Raw genomic sequence first — 25,203 nt, 5'->3', positions numbered from 1 at the left:
AAATTGAGTGCACTGCTTTTGGATAACATACTCTAAGTACCTAGTAAAACTACAACTAAAAGTTAAATGCAGTGACTTTTTAAGCAGCCTTGATTTCGGAAGCATTTCATTTATTTTCTCCAGAGGCATTTCAGACATTTCTCTTGAGAGTTATAAACCTTGAAACTAAGTCAAATAGAGTCACAACATTATAAGCCTTGATTTGAAGCAAAAAAGTATTTGAAAATTGGAAAAAAGACAAAAGTACAAGATTGTTTCCTTTTTATAAGGGAATGAACTTTGAAATGATGCTACAACATAAAAACATAAATTCACTTAAAAAAAAAAAAAAGAAATATCTTATGCTTACCAAGGCGGCATTTATTTGATTTAAAAAACAGTAATATTGTGAAGTATTATTACAATTTAAAATAACTGTTTTCCTTACTGAATAGAAGTATTAATTTCTTTATAAAACAACAACAAAAAAAATCTTACTGACCCCAAACTTTGACCAGTAGTGTAGAAAGTGCTTACAAAAGCTTTCTATTTCAGATAAATGCTGTTCTTTTGAACTTTCTATTCATCAAAGAATTCTGATAAAAAAAATTTACACAACAGTTTTCAACATTGATTATAATAAGTAATGTTTCTTGAGCAGCAAATCATTATATTAGAATGATTTCTGAAGGATCATGTGACCCTGAAGACTGGAGTAATGATGATGACGACAATTCAGACAATTGCATCACAGGAATAAATTACATTTTAAAATATATTAAAATAGAAAATATTCTTTTAAATTGTAATAATATTTCACAATTTTTTTTTATAAATGCAGCCTTGGTGAGCATAAGAGACTTATTTTAAAAACATTTAAAAATCTTACCGTTTCCAAAATTTTGAACCGCAGTGTATATAAAATGAATGCGATTTTTACTTCCAAAATCCTACTGTTACGCTCCTTTGAGGGCAGCACCAGAACCTTGTTATTTTGACAAAAATCTAATCCAGACATACTCTATACACACATAAAAGTGGAATTTTTATTGCGATGGATGCTGTAATTGTATGATAACACTGGGCAATTTTTTGATTTGTGTCACAAATATTATTTCTAATTGAAATGAGTGGTTTAGAAAGTCTGGTATGAAAGTATTTTCTAATGATATAACATCTGTGACCACCTACTTGAGGGGGAGTGATCAAGACAAACCTTTAAGATTTGTTAACAATACTGTGTAATTCATGAAGACTCTTCTACAAATATTTGTAATCTCAGCAGGTGTCCTACTGTCCAGTGTGATTCCAGACTCATACAATGACGTTCGGCGCTGGGAATTCCCTTTGTTTGGCCTAAAAATCTTGCGATTGCTTCATATGTTGGCACGTAAGCGTAGACAGATAGTATTTAGTGTGCAGTGTGTTTTTTGGCAGTTCTGGACTGTCATCTAACAGTGCTAGAGTTTAATTATGGAGTTGGTGAGTTGCAGTAGGGCAGAAAAAGGAGCCACAGACACACAGTAGAGATACAGAACACGTTGCTGTTTTTATTTGAGCCTTGACTGGCAGTAATACTGAAAAACGTCAACTTAGAACAGATGGTGGTAACCCACGGCTTGCTTTTTTTTTCTTTTTTCCATAAGAGTACAGTAACTCTTGCTTTTATTGTGGCATGAATAACATCAATAAAAGAGAGAAAGAAATATACAACTTATATTACACTGTGTTATGAACAAAATATAAATCTATAACTCTATGCTATATTTACATAATTATCTTTCTCGATTTTCAAGTTGAAATGGTAAGTTTCTAAGTACTTTTTGTTTGTTGTCATTTAACATTGTTTTGAGCTCCACACATGACTTTGATTGTCTTATCAATTATTGTTCATAATACAGGCCATCATCAGAGTATGTGTTCAAAAAGACCATGAGGTTACCATGCCGACAAATAATTAGTTGACAGAACATGACCTTGTATGTTAAACCAGCCAGTCCTTTCTCCAGCATACGTGTCTCTATCAATTGATATGATTGTGGGAATTATTGTGAAAGCATGGTCACACCAGATGGCGGCTATTCTGTGATTGTGACTTTCGTTATCTGACAAGGTGTGATTGTGATGTCACTATAGTGAGCTTGATTGACAGAGGGAGACATAGTGTGGAGCTAAAACAATTCTGTAGATAAAAACATCTAATATGACCATTCAATGGAGCTTCACTGGAATCAGACAATCTGATCGCCATTTTAGAAAGGCCATGTCTTCTGATTAAAAGAAATAGTCACCCGCCACCTTGTCTTTTAAACCCATTTCACTTTTTTTCCTTTTGTGAAACACAAGATGTTTTGCAGATTGTGAAAGCTGCTCTTTTGCATACAATGAACTGACTGGTGACCATGGTGCTCAAGCAAGATTTTCAGTGAATAATGACTTACTTTTCAGTCTGTTTCTCTCCCAAAGCTATTATATGGCTTCAGAGAAGTATAGTACAGTTTTATGATGTTTTTCTTTTTCTTTTTAGAGCTTCAGAGCCCCTGGTCCCCATCTACTGTCACTGTATGGAAGAAAGCAGCTCGGAGCATCTGTTAAATGTCTCCTATTGTGTTCTACAGAAGAAGGTAAGTCATACAGGTTTTGGCAAAATTCAATCATTTTTGGGGTGAACTATCCTTTTAAGGGTTAGGTGCTGTGTACGGCAACCCTGAACTGTAATTTGACACAATAGGTAAACAAATGTATTCATCTAAACCAATGATGTTCCAATGAAACACAAGGGAGAGGATGACAAATATCAGTAAACAAGATCCACGCCGCTCTTTCTGTTCAATAACAATTGGGGTATAATATAGCTGTTTTCTTTATCTTCAGTAAAAGTAAAAGAGAATTAACAGATAGGAAACTTCACATTGTACATAAACCATTACAAATAAAAATATCATGTTCTTCTTATGTTTGTCTCCGAATGTCCAGAGTCCTAGTGCTTTAAGTAATGTGTTTGGAGTTCATGAATGATGCACGGAGGAGAAAAAGAAAATGAAAAAAAGAGAAATGTCTCTTTTCCTTCATATCAGCAGTTCACCGTGACCACTTTCTCAGAGAATATACCAGCGTCAGAACAGGATTAATTCAACAAAAAAAACAAGAACAAATAATAATAAAAAAAGAAAACAAAAAACAGAATATTGAACATAATAATTAGATCTAAATACCTACCCAGCTAAATATAATGCTTTATCAAGCGCAGTTTTCATACGATCATAAAAAAAAATCCAACTGGATGAAAATAATAAATTATACTGTACATAACTTACTAAACTTAGGAAATGCTGCCTATTCTTATAATTATTGTTAATAATATTATTACACTAGAGGCAGTTTTAATGAAAATAAAATACAGTATTTGCAAATACAAACTAAAACATTGACATGCAGAGTCTGAAACGGCTCCTCCCAACCTCAACAGCAGAGTGACGTTGACATGGAGGCAGAACATAAATACAAACAACAGACAGGACTGGACCTCATCGAACCGAATAAACTAGACAAAGACGTGCACGCAAAATGCGTTCGGTCATCACTTGGCTAGCACTGCAGACGTCTGAGTACCTTTAACATTTTTTTGTCAAAAAAATCTCAAGTAGGCCAGAAAAGTCGAATATGTTTTTACTTATATGTGTGCAATAGGAATATATGATTTGATATGCGTTGTGAGTGGACAGCTTTCGGGAAAAAAAAACAGAGATATTAATGGTTGGAGTCTGGCTGCTGTTCACCTAACAGCTTGTGACTCTCTCTCATCCAGCTGCCGGCTTATGCCCACACCAGGCCAGAGAGAGGCTGGCAGAGTAGTTACAGTTGGGGCAGCCGTCAATCAAACGCTGTCGCCGTGCCAAAAGCAGCCACACAGGTGCAGTAAGATGGAGTGGGTCAGTCAGAGCCACACAGAGAGTGGATGACTGATGGCACGGCTCGGAGACTCCTCTGCACTGATAAACGGAGTGATAGATGGAAAAAAGTGTGGGAAATAAAGGGAAGAGAGAGACAACACAAACCCCTGTGGAGGAGGAGAGATGTGAGATATATTAAGGGGCGCTGATTGAAACGCACACTCGTGCTTGTCTTGTGCGGAGATCCCTGGTTTCTCTCAGAGCTGTCTTTTGAAAACAGTGCTGAGCACTGGGGCTTGTGGGAACTCTATTCTCCTCCTCTTTCAATACGCCATTCAGGCACAGACTCTTCTCTAGAGAGCTTTTCTCTCCACATCTCCTCTTTTCCTTTCGGAATGAGGTGCAATGTTCCCTGCACCCAGCTACGACAAAAAGCGGGTTGTTCAGGGAGACAATGAGAATGACAGGCAAAAAAGCAAACAAACAAATGAACAATCGATCAAGGAATGATCGGTCGAAAAGGAAAGTAAAGGAATGATAAATGCAGTGTTATTAAACATTTGGTTTCCATTCGCACGGATCTGGCAGCTAGCATGAATCGTACGTTTTGAATATTATAGTTTTTTGTTGTTGGTAATGTTCACATGACCAGCACATCAACTGTCTACATGTAACAAAAATTAACTTAAAACCTAGAAAAAGGCGCATTCATCCACACACACAAACAAAGAAATGTGCACGCGTACAATAATTCTGCTCGAGGCTTCACTCTCCATGATAACCATCGTCATGTCAGCTGTTCACCAAACACAAAGTTTTGTGCTATCTCATAAAGTTTGTCTCCACACCTGAGAGAGACGTCAACATCCAAAGTTCCCACAGAAGAGGAGGAGAAAGGAACAGTAAAAGCGTGTCAAGAGGAAAAGATGTGAGGAAGGAGGGATTGTCTGTCATCCAGCGGTGTCCAAACTCCTGAGTGAAGGGACGCAAATCCTCCCTTCCCATCCTTTCGTCCAAAAGAAAAGACATCTTTGAGTGAGAGAACATGGGCGTGATGATGATAGAAAGAGATTCAGCTAATAGCACGCCGAAGAGAAAACAAAAATAGGAAATTTTTGTCATTTTACTCCTGTCAGGTGCTTTACGGTGAAGAGGAAAATAAATGTCTTTTTTCTCTATTAAAACTGTAGCACAAAAACAACAAAATCACATTCACAAGCCACTTGTTGGCACTGTGTACCTGAGTGAGAATATTATAGAACCAAGAAAAAAAAAGCGGTTTAAAAGTGTCTCTTTAGAAACAAACAGGTCCACCATTTTAAAGTGTCTATGACAGGTCGACTGACAGGTCCTTAGTAATAAATGTCTTGATAACAAACCGGTCAAGGGTCATTTTTCCTATGTAGTCATAGCTTACTCGTGATTCAATAAGAACTTGCCGCGGTACGTTCGCTCAGCGGGAGTCAGGGCAAGTGTTACACTTCATTCACAAGACCCTCCTTTTCATGTAACAGTCACTTTGATTGACAGGTCCTGTGCTTTGCTGTGAATATCAGGCTTGGCTCCGGAGGAGTCCTGATTGGACGGTGTATGGGGGGCGGAATGAAGTTTGCTTGCGTGAGATGCCTGGTGACTGGTGAGATGGCTGTGATTGGCAGGTTTACTGAGTGATGTGATTCTCACTGTCACTGCCATAGTCTCCGTCGTCGTCTTCATAGTCAAAGTCATCGTAGGCGTCGCCATTGCCGTCATCCATTCTGAGCTCCTCCTCCTTCACACGAGGCTCCTCCCCTTTGTGTGTGAGGTATGAGGGCTGGCTGGTGGGCGGGACTGGTTCGGGGCTACTCGACATGCTCGAGTGCTCAGAGGGCATCTGTGGAGAGGGCATTCCTGCCATAGAGAGTGCACCCGGGTACACAACGCCCGCTGAGGACAAGGGTAATTGGGTCTGCTGTCTGTAGTACAATAAACACACAATCTGTTAGCAGGGCCTGGGCGAAAACATTAGTCAGATTGTTGAATACATATACATGGATACAACTTTGTGTTAAAAATGCTAGCAAACTAACCAAGTTGAGCCAGTTTGAAAACTGGAAATTTAACAAGAAAAAATGTGAGGCAGGACTTTATTTAATCTATTGGCAATTGATTCAATAGTAAAAAAGGGAGGGGTTGAAAAATATGAGGGTTTGGTTAGGAAAGTCGTTTCATAGGCGGAGCAAATGAGTCGTTTACAGTAAGATCAGGAATGTGTGTTACAAAATTGATAAGGGTCAATTTGATTTCATGTTGACTTTAAAAGAATACATTAATAAAAGTTATTTAATGAAACTACGAACCCTACGGTGAAGTACTGGCGCATCTCCTGTCTGCGGTTGCGCATGATAGCTTTATATTCACCAATGCGCAGTTTCTTTCCATCCACCAGGCAGGTGCGTTTGGGCCGTGGTTTGTATTTGTAGTCTGGGTATTTCTCTAGGTGCTGCTTACTAAGACGGGCCTGTTCTTCATAGTATGGCTGCTTTTCCAGGTTGGTCATGGCCTTCCAACGAGAACCTGCAGAAACAACAAGGTGTTTAGAGAAGCTCACATGCATGCACACTTATGATTCAGACAGAATGGCAGGGATAGCTGCTACAGCCATAAACATTTAGAGGGTCGTGTTTTGGCTGTTGTATTTTTGAGCTTCCCAATGCAAATGTCCCCTAAAAAAATGTGCAGGGTCAGGTGAACTCAAAACAGCCTAATTATACAGGGCTTCTTTAAGACAGAGTAGTTGACTGATCATTCAGTCAACCCAGTGACTATTCGATTTTTAAAATACGTAATTTTGCACATCTCTAATACACTCACACTTCAGTATGGTTTTTAAGTGCCTATCGTTAGCCTTAAAAACTGGCACTTTGCAGTAAGAGAGGGTTTTTGTTTGGTCTAATGAGTACCTTTGAGTGGAGCTGATGTCAAACAGAGAAGAATAGAGTGTACTCTTTGCCCTCCAAAACACACACACACACCAGTGACGTGCGACATTATTCCAGGTGACAGCGGGTTAAGTGGGCCACTAACACAACTCCATCTAATTATCAGAGCTCAACAGGCGTACCTGTGGCCTGTCTCTTTTTTCTTATTAATAAAGACGTGTGAACACATATATATACACACACACACACACGTTTACACACTGGTACACAGGCCACTGTCCCAAAAACTGCAGCAAATGTGTGTTCAGAGTGTTATGCGTGTGTGTATGTGAGTCTGTGTTGAATTTACACAGTCCTACTGTATGTTTAATGGGTAAAAGCTGTCACCACTGGCCCTGACATGCACCCAGTGCTGGAAAGGGGAAACTCCTTCTGTTAACAATTGAGAGAGCGGGGCCTTATTAAAACCAGATTTTCCGGCGTTATAAAACGCTTAGGAGCTCTTTAAAATGTCAAACACAATCCCAGAGGTCTGGAGAAAATGTCAGACAGACTGGAGAGCTGGTTTAATGCATAATGAATTATATCATCATTGTTGGAGTCGGCCCTCTAGAGCGATTCATTAGGCGGTGGTTACACAATGCAGTGCGGGAGAGGGCTTTGTGTGTGTGTGTGTGTGTGTGTGTTGAGGAGGAAGAACAGAGGGGATTCTCTGTCGATGACTGCATAGTTCTTCCCAAAGGAGCCAGCCTTTAAGCCCCACCCACATTTAATGTACCCACAAATCTCAGCCTATTAGGGAATACAGTGTGTGGTGAATCAAAGTTGGACTGAAAATAAATCTCTATCAAAATCCTTGAGTCAAAAACTGCACAAATGGAAACAGAGACGGAGCTAGTAAACCTGAAGTGGTTAGATAAGTGGTTGGAGAGATTTACTGGTGCTGTCTCTATCTCACCGAGAATCTTGCTGATGTTTGAGTTATGCATGTCAGGGAAGGCCTGAAGGATCTTCCTTCTCTCGTCTTTAGCCCAGACCATAAAGGCGTTCATTGGCCGCTTGATGTGCGGTTCGCTGCTGCCACGCCCTCGAGCCTCTCTGAAGATCCGTGAGTCCGACACACTCGGGCTTCCTGGAGAAGGAAAGCGGGGGGACAAACATGCTCATATGTACCATACACATAAAAGAAGACATAAATATATGGTTGGCTGTGATCAATTAAATAAAAAAACAAAAACAAATAAAACCTGGCACTTCAGATCTTAATGGAGTATGATTAAAAGCAAATTTGCAGACAAAAGCTAAAAAAAAAAAAAACCAAAAAAAAAAAAAACAGGTAGCATCAGCCACCAAGATTACAATAAAGACAAGATTACAATTAAGATTATAGGGAAGTAAATAGGGTCAATTTTTATTTCACGTTAACTTTATCGCAATGTCTTCTGTATGTCAAATATCCAAGTAAATCCAAAAGAAAAAAATTAGGATGGGGTCTTGGTCTTTTAAGAAAGGGGTGGGATTTTTGCAGACAAAATAATTGAAGTCCAGCATATGTCACCAGAGAAGAGTTCACCAGAAGATCAAGCTAATTTTTTTTTTTTATTAAAACATGCATGGATGAATTGTTCAGAATAAGATCAATAAAAAGCATTCAGAAAATACATTTGAATTTTCATTTCATGACAACTTTAAACCGAACTTTTTGATAAGACAATAATATCAATTGAGAGATGAATTTATGATGGGCGGTAAAAAAAAAAAGTTACCATCTGAATCTCCACTGATGCCAAAGTCCATCATTGCGTGAGTGAACTTGCTCTCTTCAGACTGTTGTTTTAACTGTTGGCTTAGGCTCTCAAGAGCAGCTTTATCCTGTACACACACAATATACAACCAATCCATTTAGATTCATAATTGACAAATCAACAGATTAATTTGCATAAACACCAATGAACTGATGAATCAAGTGCATGGAAAGAGAATCGGAAGAAAAAAAAGAAAGAAAATGTGAGTTAATGTTTATCCATCAAATACGAGTAGCCTGGATGCCACCTGCAATCTATTTACACTTATTCTTTCCCTCTCTTACTCACTCGATCTCTGTCTCTCTCGCTTAGCCCTGAGGTCAATGCATTAGAGAGCGTGAGCGCTCTAGAGATGAGAGCGGGGCTGGACCGCACAGCCTCCTGGGTATTTATTACACCCAATAAAAAGAGATTTACTATGCATTTACATGGCTAATGTAGCTGGGCTGCATATTTCAACACAACACCCCCTGCTCTCTCTAAACATGCACACCCCCCGTCACCCCCCCCGGAGCTGCATCTGGGGCTTAATTAGTCAATTAGACTCCATCCTGAATCCACGCTACGTTTAAAACACACTCGCAGACAGAGTCCTCACCATTAGAGAGTGACCTGGGCCTTCTGCGACTCTGTAATGAAATGCATTACACCATTTTGCAGCCATCGAGATTTAATTGTTCAGACTGAGTTAGTGAGTGGGGTTTAAATGAATGTGTAATGGAGAGAGAATCTCTCCCCAGAGAGACAAAGAGAGAGACTGAGAGAGATGATCAGGTTTGATAATGTGACAACATGAAAACTTCGGCTTTATACACAAGAAGGTCTGTTATATTGGTGAAAGCTATCCGTTAACACTCCAGTTCATCTCAACTGCAGGTATATGTACTTTAATAAATTAGTAAAAAATCTTCTACACTATAATGAAATATTAGCCTTGTATACATTTGTTGCTAGCACAAATTATATTTCGTCAGAATACATAGCTAATTTTAGATAAAGATGCTTTTAAGCTTGTGTAGTTACATGTACCAGCCGTGGCTAACTAGGCCTAAACCTTGTTTGGATCGACGCTAAAACTCCATCTCATAGACGATTCACCTTGCTCATCTCCCACAATCCATTTATCTTAGTGTGACACAAACGGCTTTAGGAACAAGGCAGGGGTTTGACTGTACCATGTGTTTCTGGGTAATATGTTCAAAGAGCGCAGCGCACTCTCTCTCAGAGAGTTGAGGTTAATACATAGAGGGACAGTAATTGTCTAAAATCAGGAGATAATGGACTGAAGAGGAAAACAAACATCAGATGGGCTGGCTGATGTGGACCTCAGTCACGTAGGAGGTAAAAGTTGAGTAACGGGGGAAAAAAAAAAAAAAAAAAAAAAAAATTGTGAGAGAACAACTGTGCCACTTTACCATGTGACATTTCAGCACAATCCACCACAATCCAGTTTAAAGACTCAAAGATTATGTTTTGAGACTTTTAGTCCATGTCCGTTATCTTTTAAGTTAACTATATGCTACTGTACTTCTAAACGTTGACAAAAATACACATTTGAAAATTACAAGAAAATGGACAAAAAATATTGACTCATACTGCACTACAGATGCTCTATTAAAATAAGTATACCCCTCCCTTAACACCCCTGCAAAGAAGACTATTAAGTAGCAAATCATGGGCCATAGCTGTGACGTAACTAATGCTTTTAAGGGAATTAAGTCTATTTTTCAAGAAAGCTCCTTTTCAACCTGAAATACATCAGATACAGGAGAGAAAACTTTGCTTGCAACAGCATCATTCAGATGAACTCCAATATCTACTTTTCTCTAAGACAGAGATCATTGATAACACTCTTTCTCATGTGCTGCCCTCGCATTGACCGCAACCAGTCTGGTGTTTTTCTCAGCATCTGAATGTGTGGCCTTAATCAAAAATAACCCTCTGTACTCTAAACATGTGGAAAAGTGCAGCGTGGATGGCAGTTGTGTGTGTGTGAGGATGTAAAGCTGTGGTCAGGGTAAAGTGCAGCTGATCTGTGGTAAATCATAATAAGGATAGAGTGCTTGGGAGATGTGGATTATTCCTAATGCACCTTCATTAACCTAGTAACAATCAGCACAGCCACTAAGCCTGACCAAGGGAAGAAAAAAAAACCCCCGGCAAAGTGTGAGCGTATGGGTGCTAAACTAGAGATGTGATCAACGCATCTATAAACATGCTTTTGTTAAGCATTTACCTACTGTGTATTTGGTGATGTTGATATGAGTTTACACACAGAGCTTTATGAAATAAACCAAATCTCTGTGTGGCGGAGGAAATCAGGAAGCAAGGACACCTGTGTATATACAAGCGTCTTCCTCTGCTGATGTGCACAATCACGCCATTAGCGGTGGACGAGGCAAAAGTGTCCATAATTTAATGCTTGTTTACTGACATACTCTGCTTTTTGAAGCATTTGTATGCAAATTCCGCGGAAAGTGAGTGTGTTTTATTATCTGCGGTCGAAGGCGTTTCCTGTGCTGTGGCTCGTGGACCAGCTGACTTCAGTGTGTTTAGCAAACAAGCCCAATTTAGCCGTGTAGCCGAGGAGTCACTCCAGTCACTTCACATTAGCATCAGCTACGCCATTAAAATTAGCGTCCTGTTCACTGCGCCCTGCCTGCCCTCAGCTTGCCTCCCAGACATGTAGCGTCTCCCAGCGTGTACAACAAAAGAGCTTTCAGATCTTAGTCACCTCTACTCCCCCTCTTCACAAGAACAGCTTTGGGAAATCACTTTGTTCAGAGATAAACACGTTCTGTTGTAATTAACGCTTCTGTTTGTGTATTTTCATCTTTTTAAACTTCATTTGCACTGTTCATTGGTGATGAGCAAGATGGGGTCTGCAGACTTGACTGAGTGAATGTGTAAATGCAAGATGAGAGTAAAACAAACCTTTTCTGAGCGTCCATTGTTGAGGCTCAGGCTGTTGACTGCCGCTACTTTGGCGTCCAGTACCTGCTGCTCTCTCTTTAGCTGCTCTTTCATCTGTCTGGCCTCCTGGAAAGCTTTGGTCACGGCCTCATGGTCGTTCAGGTAGCCGCCGGAGGTGATAGACGACAGCAGGTCTGAAAGAATGACAGGTGTGAGTGAGACAGAGCACAGACGTATGACTGTAAGACAACAGACAGATACGTGTCTTGATATAAAGCGGTTACTTTCAAATGCATTTACCAAATCATCAATTTTCAAGCCATGCCCTGTTAATAAGTTTGCATATTGATGGGCATAATTATTTCATTATAATATCAATTTCAAATTTTTGGTACTTGCCACTGACATTTCTGATTCAATTTATGGACTTAAAACACTAAAGTCACCCAACACTAAAACACTGCTGGCACTCCGGGCATCACACATTAGCACTAAGCATGCTGTGAGGTCACCTATCAGCATTTGTGTTAACATTACCATACACACACTGACCATTTGACTGTCACCTCTGTGACTCAGTCTGCCTATGGCACAACTAGCTCTTAACATTCACTCAAAGAAAAGAGAAAAAAGAAGTGTGGAAAATAAATATTGACTTCTCAGGAATATTAGCATTTAGTTAAATCAGCTAGCATTATGGTCTGTCAGCTACTTTAAACATGAAGTACTAGAATAATGAAAGCCGGTTGGAGATATGTGGTTGCCTAAAGTCTGTATACATAACATGATCATGTGAAGCTGAAAAAAGATCTCTATTCTTATTTACAGCAGAAACTGTCATCAGAACCCTGTCGCTGACGCACACACTCAGACACAAGCTGTTCCAAAACCTAGCGAGCTGCCTCGCTGTCTATTGCCTACATAGGCAGCAACAATGTTCTTTACAGCAGACAAAATCTGGGTAAAATTAAGTGTTTTATTCATACTTTATAGTATTGAATAAAAGTTTACTTATAATCAACATTTCTATATTTTTGTCTGCTGTATTGGGTTTAAGGGTTAGTTCACCCAAAAATGAAATTTCTGTCATTAATATTACTCACCCTCATGTCATTCCTGTTTACGTCCGAACGGCGGCTCAGTATTGGCCAGCGTTCGGACGTAAACACTGAAGCTCTGCAACGTAAATAGTTTAACAGAATGACAGGGGAGAGACAAATTTGTTGAATAAAGTTGTTGCTTTTGTTTTGTTTTTGAGCACAAAAAGTATTCTCGTCGCTTCAAAATATTAAGGTTGAACCACTGTAGTCAAGTCGACTATTTTAACGATGTTTTTACTACTTTTCTGGACCTTGAATGTGGTAATTTCATTGCTTTTTAATAGAGGATAAATAAAACCTCTTGGATTTCATCAAAATATCTTAATTTGTGTCCGAAGATTTTGGGTGAACTAACCCTTTAAGGTGTCTACCTTTTGAGATAGCCTTTGCCTTAAAAAGCTGCCTCCGTAGGCAGCTCACTAGATTTTGGAACAGATCAACACTCTTTCTCACACACAAATAAGGGATAAGAAATCCAGTTGAAAACAGATGCTGAAGTCTGATGAAAATCTCACAAATCTGCATTTATACATTCAGAGATTTGCTAAAAAGTGCCATTTGTCTCATATCTCTCTCTGTCTACCATTTTGTGGGCTTTTATTCAGACCAAAGCTCATGGAAATCTTAAAAGTGGGAAAAAAAAAAAAAAAAAACCCAGTGGAGATTACTTATATTAAAGCCATAAGCAGTCTAATTTGGCCCATTCCGCAACATCTGCCTCCGAGCATATCAAAGATGTTTCCAACCATCTTTTCATGGCTATTATTTGTATTATTCTCAGCAGCTTAACCGCCCAAGCCGTTAGCTGCATCTGTTGGCTAGTGTGTGTGTGTGGTGGAGCATTATCTCACCAGGATAGATCTAACAAAGACCTGTGCTAGATTATGAGTCTTTATCTGGCCTAATCCGGTCGCTAATGCTGGATAGGATGGATTAAATGCTTTCATTTGAAATGATGGAGAACTCTTTTAAAAGTCATATCTCGGGAATCTGCTAAAATGGCCACAGGTCAAAGGGTGAGTGGGAGCCAGCACACTTCCTGACTGTCAATTTAATTGGGGGTCAAAAAATGTCTGAGGTGTTAATTAAGAGCACCGACCCCACTAGACAGAGATGGATATGAGATTTTCTTACATTTAAAATGACTTTTTTAAATAGAGATGTATATCAGCTTAATAACTCAAAACATAAACAGGACCTCACACTTCACGTTACAGTGATCTTGAGAGTAAAACTTTCTTTTCGGCCTCTGAGAAAAAGCAAGGGAGAGTGATGGCCTTAGAGGACACAGCACTTGACAGCCTCTGTTGTGTTTCCGTGGTGACAGTGACACAAAAAGAAAGGGACAAATGGGGTCGGGCATGCTGGAAAGTCTCAGGACAGATGTCACTTAGCAAGGTCAAAAAGATGAGAGAGGTGGAGAACATGGATGATGGAAAGATGAGGGAATTGCACAAAAAGGGGTGTACAAAGATCTGTCAAGTTTAAATATAAATACTCATCCAGGTAAACACACATACACCTAGAAACCACATGTTAAGTGGGGCTCTGAATACGTCTTTGACATTACAATACTTCCTGAGCCTTTAAAGATGTGCACCAGATGGAATAATCAAGGGACATACGGCACTCTCAAACTTAATGATCTAAAAGAACCTCTTGCTGTGACATGTTCCAAAGGATTCCAGTGAAAACTTTACTTCCTAATCCATTTTTCAGAACAAAAAACATCTGGGCGGCAAATCCACTAATCTGCTATTAAATCCCAGGATTTGTTGAAAAACACAGCGATTACAGGGAAGTAGTCTGAAATGGCTAACTGTTGTGAGGAGGGGAGGCATGGGGAGGGGAGAATATTGCTTGATTGTGTTATTAATGTATGTTGTTTGTGCTGTGGGTGGTAACAGAGTTGTATAAGAGGCTTGTCTAATCTCAGCGCCTGTCAGGAAGGCTTGTGTTGCTCTATTCAGCACCTCTAAACAACAGAAATAAACGCCGCTAAACCTTCCTATCCGCTGTCTCCCTCTCTTTCGCTTCCAAACACAGCTGCTTAACAAGCTCTCCCCCACCATTTAGACTAATAAATGTTTGACAATGTGCCCTTCAGGCAAAATTAAATTCTACAAACCTAAAAATGTAACATCAATTACCGTCTCATACAAGAGTCTGTGCCAGCAGAAAAACATATCCTGGGAGTAGGAAATGCTCTTGAGAGATACGTTCAGGGCAATATGTAATAACATTAAGCAGGTTATGCTGCGATTTATGTGTTTATTGAATTGCAATGAACTGTGGAGGTGCGGGTACCTATGGAGCTGAGTCTGGACGGCGGTCCTCCGATGCTGGAGGGGGCGCTGTGCTTCAGTGACCCGGGGCCCAGCTTCAGGGCAGGGACCTGTGGGGAAGCGGGGGAGGTGGGTGACTTGCTCTCGGATGCCTTAGGCTTGGACGACAGATTCAAGGGCTGAGCGCCCTCGTCCTGAAAAACAGCAACACGTTTGGCCCGGTGTGATTTTTCTCCTCAGAGACTTGGGACCCAATCAAAACTCCCAGCAGGGGGTCAAATCAGCTGACTGCACGCCGAAAAAGGAAGTTTTCAGCAAATGCGGCCAGGCCACAAGGAAAGGATAAAAGTAATTGTGGTTGCGCAGGCCAGTTGAAAAACTTGCTGATATTGGATTGACGTTGCGCACTGCCATGGCCTAATCAACATGCAGCACACCCATGCTCAATCAAACAGAAGAACAGGGACAAAGCGAGCATACCATGTAAAGAAACATGCTTAGGTGAGAAGATTCACACACATTTACCAAACATGTTGCGCATTGAGAAGAAAAAAAACACATACAAGCATACACGCAAACACAGAACGGCCAAGTATTCCATAAATATAAGCACAAATGATTATTTGACACACACGTTACAGCTTCAGATATGTTCACAGATGTCAATTAGACCCCATTAGATAATAATCAGATAACCCTGACTCTCTTTTGTGATGGTGGACGTCTATCCATACGGTGCAAATGACTGCTACTAAGATATCAACCATGCTGACATAATCTCATCAGAGAAGGCACCATAAGGGGTAATTAGATCTCAGAATGACAGATGCTGCCCCATACACAGCATCAGAACACTGCAATGAAGGCCTAAACTTGCCATCAAGACCTTCATGTTCTTAACAGCTTCATAGCTCAATACCAGAACTACATCAGAAGCTCGTGGGCACTCTGGCAAACCTCCAGGATCAAATGACCTCCCCAGCCCTCGTCCAAGCCATAGCTGTCAATCATCCTCGCCTGGCAGAGGGTCTCTTAGGTCACTATTGTGCTATTGTCCACTGCAGTGGGATCTCGTATGTGCTAACATGGGGAGTGCAGCATCTGTACTGACACCTGTTTCTAGAGCCTTCCCGTCTGTCATAAATGGCCAGAAACACAAAAGGCATTTGCAACAGCCATAGAGGACGACTACATCTCACAGAGCCACAGTGTCTCTCCTTGTCTTGCCTCCGCAGTAGTGTGAGCAGAAATTCGCTCTGTTTCAAAGGCAGTAGGCAGCGAGTCAGCATGCTAGGTTTTGGAACAGAGCTTCTGAGGTCTGGAGAGCTTGATTAAGACCTTTCCCTCACCGCCCGTGCTGTGATGGGCCGTAACAGGATTGTCCTCATTAGCGCTGTTCTCAATGGAAGGGGAACCAGTGGGATGTGGACTCCATCATAAGGGAGACAGACAAAAGACCCTACTCAATGAGAACACTAAGACGTGATTGAGGAGAATACTGTATCATGACCCATATTGTGTCAGGATGTGTAGCGACGCTGCATTGAAGAGGAAAACTGAATATTTATGACAGATAATGCCTGCCTCCCGCCCCGATGGTGGATTGTTCTTCGAGAAGCAAATCCTTGGGTGGGATGTTAGCCAAAGAGAATGAAGCCGGTGAGAGGAGAACTAATGAAGACTGGCAAAGCTGTGTGAGAGGAGGAAAGCTAGCTTTAAGACCCGTCATACATGTTATAATAAGGAATAAGCTTAATTCTCATATAAAATGACAGAGTCACTTACAATTTTATATATATATATATATATATATAAAATACCAAGACAAGTGTGTGTCCAGCTTTTCCAGTGTAGACGAGAAAATGAACAGTTTTTATCATTGACTTAGCAAATCGCTAATTATTGTTCTTAATTAAAACAATAGTTTTAATCAGTTATTTATCGCTAATTACTGTACACTGGCTGTATACATATATACAAAATATCACTTGCACAAGCCATATATACTCATTGTCCACCAAGTAGTTTTGTGATCTCTTATGAATTTTGCATGAATATATACATTCGTCACATATACTGCTGACACATACAGTCTACTTCAGAGACTGTAAAGAAACCAGAGACACTCCCACAAGATAGAAGTGTCCAAGCCCACTGTGACCAACACATGGGCAGCACCTTCAAGAGGAATCCCAAAGCCAACTGTGGCAGCACTGAGCTTGAGTGAATGAATAAGGGTGTGAATCTGAGTAGGTCACAGAGTGAAAACCGTGATATAGTGAGTCCGTGATGCACCTGAGTTGTGAGGCCTCCCCCAGGGTAAAGCACTTAAGCTCTGTACGCCTCAGTCCAACCAGCTGTCTGACACACGGCACACATCTCAAAATGAGAGGAAGAGTGGCAACTACCCCAGGGCAGCAACCTTGAAATATACATGCCTTCCCCTTCATGATGGCAAAAGCTTGCAGACGTGGAGAGAACAAACAAGAGAGCCATGATTGAGGGAAAATTTGAAGAGTGAAGAGGAGGTAGAGAAGGTGAATGGTAGGGCTCTGAATCCACTTTAAGATTCTTGACAAGGAATATGAGAGAGAAAGATATATTTAAGGAAAAGGTCATTTTCTCATGGCTCAGTGGCTGCGGAGGCCTAGCAGGTGCAGGCGGCACTGCCAATTATCTGTATTATCCCTATCCTCCTCCTTTATCTCCATGTACTTGGTCATGTGACAACAAAGGACCAAATGTTTAAGGAAAACGGCCTTTATTAGCCTTTGACACAATGAGCTGCAGGAGGCCAGATCCAGTCGATGGCGACCGCTGAGATTGACGGAGGGAAACGTATCCTGAGCGCTTCCTCTTATGCAACAGGCATGTGGTTGAGCTCCAGGTCTGTTCTCTTCCCTCTGCAAACAGGCATCGGGCTCAGCTGTGGCTCAAGGCCGGAGTGAGAGCGGGCAACAGGCCTTCACACATGTTTATCCAGCCCTGGCCGCCCCACGGTCCAGCTATTGTACTGCTGAGCGGGACAGAATGGGCTTGCTGGGGTGTCCAGGCGTCTAGAATGACCAGCCCAGCAGGAGGGATGAGAGGCCAGACAGGCTGCTTTTATTTCTGCCCTGCCTGATATTCATGGAGCTTTATTCCGCTCAGATAGCTCTGGCCTCCTGCTGCCAGACTGGCCGAAGGGAAAGATACCTGCTTGGAGCCTTATACGCTATCGGAAAAGGCACAAAGCAGTGGTGGTAGCTAGACTTCGGGTTCAAGGACCAAGGACCTTCAGAAGCTGTCATACAAAGCACTTGAAATGCAACAATGTAGTGAGGCATGGAGAATTGAAGGCATGGTGCCAGTTATGGGTATTCAACCAAAACCAGTACATACAAAGACTATTAGCTCTGGATGGTAAATGTACACAGGCGTTACAGCCTAATACGCATCCACAAACACATACCTTGGGCTTTGGTGGTGGGGTGCTTCTGTTTTTCTCGCTCTGGCCGCTGGTGGGCGAGAGTGTTCCGGTTGCCAGGTTGGCCTGAGGCACTGTGCTGTGTTTGGCCCCCGGAGACACCTGCATGGCAGCTAACTGAGCTGCATACAACTGCTGCTCAGAGACAGAGAGAGATAGAAAGAGAAAGAGAGAGAGGAGAGACAGAGGGAGAAGGGACAGAAGAGTGGATGAAGAAGAGAGAAAGGTCCATGAATAAATGAATACACAGAACGCACAAAAAAACAAAAAATAAAAACAGGCTAAAAAGCTGGTTTGGCCATTAGTGGAGAGGGCTGATGGTTGTTTATGTGTGAGGGGACAGAGCTGTCACTTTATGTTCCACCATCCGGCCTCAAGGGGCTACGCTAACAGCTAGCAGACGCCTGAGTGAGACATGTCCCCGCCAAGGTGCATCCTGGGAAAAAACGCACTCACCATAAGGGTCAAATTCACTAAGGAAAGAAAAGACTGAAAAAAGGGCCTCTCAAGGTGAAAAACTGGTGGATGTGTTTATGTAAAGAGAGAAGTTGTGAATTTCTCTGCCACCGGGAGTGGAAACAAATGCTGGACCCCCTATTGATTCTTTTACTCTCGTTTAAGAATGCACACCAGGACAGAAGGACCCATGAGAAAACACTCTTAAAACTCGAAAACATATCTGCCAGCATGATTCAATGTAATGTAGCATACTGCCATTTGACAGAATAAATAAAGATTTTGCTCCTTTTTGTTTCTATCGTTTCAAATGTATTAAATGACAGATCAATCTTTTGTGATTAAAGTAACCATGAACACTTGGCCAATAGTTTCATCAGTACAAAAATGTCTAAATTTTTTAAATCAAATATAATAAAATAAATTAGCAGTATATAAAAACTTATATAAGCAGTACATTTAAGTATTGAAGTTTAAATTTCAGAATTATATTGTATTTATTAAATACTGAAGTAAAATACTACAAATAATTGAATTTATTTTTTGACTAAATTAAATTTTATTAAACACGAGCGTTATATCAATATTATATTGGCTTTCAAGTCTCTAGATATTGTTATCTGCATAACCAAATCGAACAAACCTGTATCAGTCGACCACAAACAATAACATATCCCAACTGTTAAACACTCAGCTCAGGGATGTACTCTTCAACGCTGTGTATTTGTGGACCAGAGCAAATGTTTCTACGGTAACAGGCTAGTTGTCGTGTAAAACAGATTCCCGGAGCTGTCTGTGCAATTTCTGCAATAAGTGCGTTTGTGCAGCTTTCATGTGCCATTTTGAGGACTTTGAGGAAAGCAAAGAATGAATTGAGAGAGGGAGCTTTTTATTGTATTTGTGGGAAAAGATGAGGAACCAAATCTGTGTTTACAGTAGCAGCAGAGACGGGCTGTTTTTTAAATTGTATTTTTCTCTTTAAGGTTTGGAAGCGAATGGCTGTTTGTGAGTAAAACTTCCGTCCTTCTGTTCGTCTCTGGCTGCCAGCCACCAGCAGGAAACAAAGACTGGTTTATGCAAATGTCCATGGCAGTTCTATCTCTCTCTCTCAACCTCGACAGCACATTCTCCACAATCTTCTGTCGGCTGTATCTGCTAGAATTAAATATTTCTATCAGATGAGAACACAGAGATTAACACACCATCATGCTGAGAGACATATCTCCGTTCAGAACATCTCTATCCACTCACACTGGCTTTTATCTGCCTAAATTTGCACCGCAGAGAGCTAATAAAGTTAATAAGTACAGATTTTTTTCTTTAAAAAAAGGGACACTGCTATATTAACTGTATGCCTGAAAGTATAGGTGAACTGATTTAAAAAAAAAAAAAAAAAACCTCTCATATATATTGAATTATGTTTATGCTATGGCCAACCGATATGATGGCCAATATTAAATCTACACTATTTTGCCTGTTAAAAAAAAAAAAGAAGTCTATAGTAAGTCAAATAACACATTTTAGAAAGAATATGCTGTTTGAATTGTAAAAAAAAGAAGTGATTTTTAATATTACCTACTTACAATTATGTCTTACAATTATGGCACTACTTACGGCTGATAACAATATGATCACTGATATATTGTGCATCCCTAATAAAAAAAACTAATACACTGCTACTTGGAATATTTGATTCTGATCGGTTTTCCACAGCTAAACTGTATAATCGACTGTTGTCCTATGAAATTCATTTAATGTAGCTCTTGTATCACTCTTTCTTCTAACATAAAATAATTTCAGCTCAAATCTATACTTTATGTGGTAAGTAATAAGCAGGATAATGTACATTCGCTCAGTCATTATCTTTAAAATGGACACTGACAGGGCGACTCTTCTATTTTTATTCCTCAGTTTGTGCATAGACATACAGCACCTCAATGCGCACACACATTTCTCTTCTTTTTTTTTTTTGATCAGGAGGTGACCTCAGTGTATGAGCTGTAGTCCACACAGGGGAGCAGGACATGAAATAAAGCTCTTGTTGGTCATTTCTGTTCAATTACTCCCACCATGGCCCCTGGTTGTGTGTGTGCCTAAGCGTGACATACGGCCCCTGTCGGAGCTTGCCCTGTCTGCGTGTGTGTGCGCGTGAGAGGGCGAGATGCTCCGTGTCCGGTCCACTGCATCAGACTGCTTTATTTTCTTTCTGAATTGAGTTCTATTACAGGGCCAGCTCTTGTCAGTCACAACCGCTAGACCGAAACACACATACACTGCACTTCCAACAGGGGCTGCCACTGAACACGCTCAAAGCGCTGCCACCCCGCCGTCAACGTGAGCAAACAGGAAGTGACAGCACAATGCCCTTCGAGTGCCCACGGGCTCACGTGTGCACACGCAGCGAGAATGGGGGATGAAGGGGTGGCTGATCTCAAAAGTGGGGATGTAACAGAGGAATTTAAATGTCAGCCTTACACAAAAACACACACACAGAGGTGCTGAATGGGGGAGGGTGTATCTGTGAGGGATTTGATAGGACTCTTGACTCCTTCAGTCAAGCTGCGTCCTTTTGAACTCTTAAAGCTTCTCCCCTTGCTTCTCTCACTCTCTCTCTTTGCTAATCCCCACAGAGGAGTCTTAGGCCAGCTCTAATTCTCTAACCAGAAGTCTCTGTGTGTGTGTTTAAGGCAACAAAGGTAAGAAAAAACACACCGTCAACACATAAGAAAGATCACAATGTCAGTCCGTAATGCGTGGCCTGTCTGATCTAGTGGGTCAAATGTGACTCCATTAAGTGGTGTGTGTGTGTTTTTACGTGTCTATATGCAGGATGACGGGAGGAGATAGATTGGCATTTGCGCTTTAACTCGTAAGGCTGATTGGAGAGTATTAGTGTTGGTGACACATGTTTTAACAAAGCCACCACCCCATCCTCACTAAGCTCCCATCCCCTCCCTGAGCACAGGAAGATGGGCTGCTGTCAGCGCTATCCAGTGGAGTGGATCTGTGCGTCTTTATGTGGCTGAGCAGACATCTCTTGCTCTCCAGTAATCCCCTGCTTTACTCAGATTATGAGCTTCTTTTCCCATCTTGCTTTGTTGTCAAAATGGAAGCAGTTCGGAGTGATCCTCTAAGCTATTGTCATTTTGGTCACCGCTGGCTATTGTGCGTCTCTTGCTTTTTCCATTGTCGTCAATTCTTCCTATTCTTGTTATTTTTTGCAATAAACAAAACACTGGCTGTCGAGTTCTGTGCCATTTTGATTAGTGCGCCAGGCAGGATGAACTTTGACATGAGTTGCGTCTGACTGAAGCCGCTGCCAAGAAATCTCCCTCTTAAGTGTCAATTAGAGCTAAAGCTAGTGTTTACAAAAACTACAAAAGCCAAATGAAAATCTATTGTGAGGTAGGATAATTTCTCTCTTTTCTGCTTAATTATTTTTTTTTTCGGATTGTCAAGGAAGAGACTCAGCACTCGGTCCAGGTTCTAGGTCTGCTTGTTGGAAGCTTTGAGTCAGAATAACATTCTCATTGTGTGATACACTGGGAATGTTATGTAAGCTTATTATGTTGTGGAGCAGATAGGGCAAGCTGGACAGGATCAATCCAGCCTACTATCTATTAACAGTGTCACTGACCTCATCGTCCTTGGACAATGCCACCAGATCACTATCTGAAAGGAATTCAGTCTGCTTATCGTGCATACACATGCAGTCCTCCAAGTGGCGTCAAAAAAATAAATCACTGGGGGTTTGAACTACAAATGGAAATACATGTACTATTTTTTTACGGCTCATATAAGGCATTAAATACAGTCTCCCTCTCGCTTTCTCTCTCTCGTTCTCCTGTGTGCTGCAGTAATCCGGTGCAATATGGTCCAACATCTGCCTCTACATATGATGGCTGACCTCCTCCATTGACCCACTTTATACCTCTTCAGTATGCTGCTCGCAGCTCATACCTTTCTATTACTCCCCTCCTTTTCTTTTCTTATCTCTCTCTTCCTCTCTCTCCATTCCCACATTTCCAACAAAGTCATAGTCACTGTCCCTCAGCTTCTGTGTGTGTGGTTTTGGTGGGTTACGCAGGTTAATTTAGATGGTTATGGAATATTAGGCCAGTGTGAACTGTTGTCGCAGTTGTGAAAAGTGGTTTTGTGGCCAGGTTTAAAAACGGCTGCTGTGACTAATGGCAAACACCTTTAAGATAGTGACCCCTGGTGCAATGACTCCCTCTCACTCACACATGCACACACACACTTAGAGGTCTTGTTTAATGGCCAGTGTGTAGGTGAGCAGTCTCACGCAGCTGCGACTTCATCCATCTGGCGTCTACAAGTGTGCATAAAACTTGAACAGAATTGTTATACAAAATTACTCTGAACACTTTGGACATGCACACTACTCAGGACGCAAGCGCCAAATTATAATGTGTTAAAATTACAATAATGCGCTACAAATTACAATCAACAAAGCTGTCTACACTCCAAGTAACCAAATGCAGCATGCCTTCAGTTGACGTGCTGCACAGCAACTTCAGACACTTTATTTTCCTATTGAATATAAATTGTACTTATGTATAGAAACATACTTAAATAAGCATTCCTCTAGTTCAGTAGGGCATGGTGCTAGCAATGCAAAGATCATGGAGGTGATTCCCAGGGAATGCGTAAACTGATAAAATCTATACCATAAATGCAATGTATGTCGCTTTGGATAAAAGCATCTGTCAAATGCATGAATGTAAATGTAAATAACCGAATATATCCTGCCTACTAAACGATCTCTATATGTATTTTACAAACAAAAAAGTAAATTTTAAATATAGTATAGTTGAGAGGACATAAAGTGCATTGAGAAGAGGGGTAAGGAATCGCAAAGCAGATTCAGCACATCATGTTGAACGCCTTGTGGAGTGACCAAGGCAAATATTTTGGGCCTCTCATCGAGTTGGGGGGTCTGAAGATGAGACGTGCAAATGCGCAGATTGTCCCAGAGGAAATCCAACGTGCTTCTGTCTGAGACATCTGTATTTAGGTTAGCCTTAGTAAATCATTTTCATTGTGACAAAGCCCTAATCTCTCGCCCTCTCTGTGTGCGTGTGTGTGTTGCAAGGGAGATTTGAGGATGAAATGAGAGAACAGTGGCATTGGATGATGTTGTTGTTTTTTTTCCAGTTGTTTTTCTGGCAAAATCCAATTGCGCCTGACAAAGCTGTTCAATCTGGGATTTTTTGAATCTTAACACGAAGGAACATATGGAGACAAGCTCGGAAGCAGATAAAATCAGACGGGACAAGATTCTCGCAGTAAGCCAGTCATACGGAGCACAGCGGGGTGAGTGCACAGACAGCAAGTGTTTAAAAAAAAAACCAAACAGAAAAAAAATATCCTGTTTTATTACCTGTTATCCACAGGGCACCTGGGAATACCACCTGTTTCTGTGTGAGCGTGTATGTGAGAGAGCCATTTATACCTCTTACATATGCTTAATCTGTGATACAGATGTGCAGGTGTGTACATATCTTTACATGTGTGTACGTAAGTGCAATGCCCTGTTAAAATTCACTCTAATGTGCATCTATGTTTGGCTAATGGTGGCAGGGTGAGATTGGCCTCTTTAGAGAGGAAGGGCCATGTGGGCCCCCAGGTGAATGCATCTCAAACAGCCAGGCTCTTAACCTGGTGACAAGGGGAACAGATGCAGTCAGTTCATACTTTTCGTCTCCTTCCAGAGACCAAACTAGGGAGGAAAAGGAAAACGAGGAGACGCATGTTTACAGCGTTTTCAGTTTCAGAGCAGCACAGTGAGGCTGCATTAGGGTTTGACTCTATTCAGACAGCCCATAATATCTTTTTGTGTTTGCCCTCTGTTCAGTGTCCCTCTGTGCTCTGTCCCCCTTAAAAACAGTTTCTATGGTACCCTTCGCTCCACAGTGAACAATATCAGCACCCCAGAGCCAGCAGTGCGGCATTCTCTCTCTGGGCTCTGGCCCCTCACAAAGGCCCATTTCTATGGCAACTTGCAGTTGGCATGAGGAAAAGAGTTGGGGAGAACAGTGGGCATTGTTGTTCTCTATCGGGATCACAAAACAAAAAAAGGGGGAAAAAAACGAAGGAAGAAAAAGAGATTTTGTTTGAGAGGTTGGGAAAAATGTGTCCCACAGCAAAAGGACACACACACACACACACACAAACAAAACCACAAGATGGACGTTACCTGCAGCTGAAGAGGGCCGAGGCCAGGTGTTGCCGCAGCAGCGGCTGCCATAGTTGTGGGGATCAGCTGTAGAGGGTAAGGGTCACCTGAGGAAAAGACCATTATGGGTATGTCAGAATCTTTAGATTTTTTTTTTTTGTTCACACATCACCCATCCCTTTCGTCTTC

The 25,203-nt window shown here is 41.2% G+C and overlaps 1 protein-coding gene across 8 annotated transcripts in view; it reads right to left on the bottom strand.

The window, feature by feature from the left end:
• Positions 1–1,509: 1,509 nt before the first annotated feature.
• sox5 (SRY-box transcription factor 5) overlaps positions 1,510–25,203 on the bottom strand; it is a 210,874-nt gene continuing 187,180 nt past the window's right edge. For 6 of the 8 annotated variants that reach the window (XM_051890783.1, XM_051890781.1, XM_051890784.1 and 3 more), the window contains 8 exons: positions 25,036–25,121; positions 18,348–18,497; positions 14,919–15,090; positions 11,533–11,705; positions 8,560–8,665; positions 7,752–7,925; positions 6,212–6,428; positions 1,510–5,827 (listed from right to left, as the gene is read on the bottom strand). In XM_051890783.1, coding sequence (XP_051746743.1) covers positions 5,533–5,827; positions 6,212–6,428; positions 7,752–7,925; positions 8,560–8,665; positions 11,533–11,705; positions 14,919–15,090; positions 18,348–18,497; positions 25,036–25,121 — 1,373 coding nt within the window. In that variant the 3' untranslated portion in view covers positions 1,510–5,532. The remainder of the gene's footprint in view (positions 5,828–6,211; positions 6,429–7,751; positions 7,926–8,559; positions 8,666–11,532; positions 11,706–14,918; positions 15,091–18,347; positions 18,498–25,035; positions 25,122–25,203) is intronic. The other 2 variants (XM_051890786.1, XM_051890785.1) reach the window with 2 other exon arrangements.

The sequence above is a fragment of the Ctenopharyngodon idella genome, chromosome 4, assembly GCF_019924925.1.
Source record: "Ctenopharyngodon idella isolate HZGC_01 chromosome 4, HZGC01, whole genome shotgun sequence".
Lineage (NCBI taxonomy): Eukaryota > Metazoa > Chordata > Actinopteri > Cypriniformes > Xenocyprididae > Ctenopharyngodon > Ctenopharyngodon idella.
This window is presented reverse-complemented; position numbering and strand designations above follow the sequence as displayed.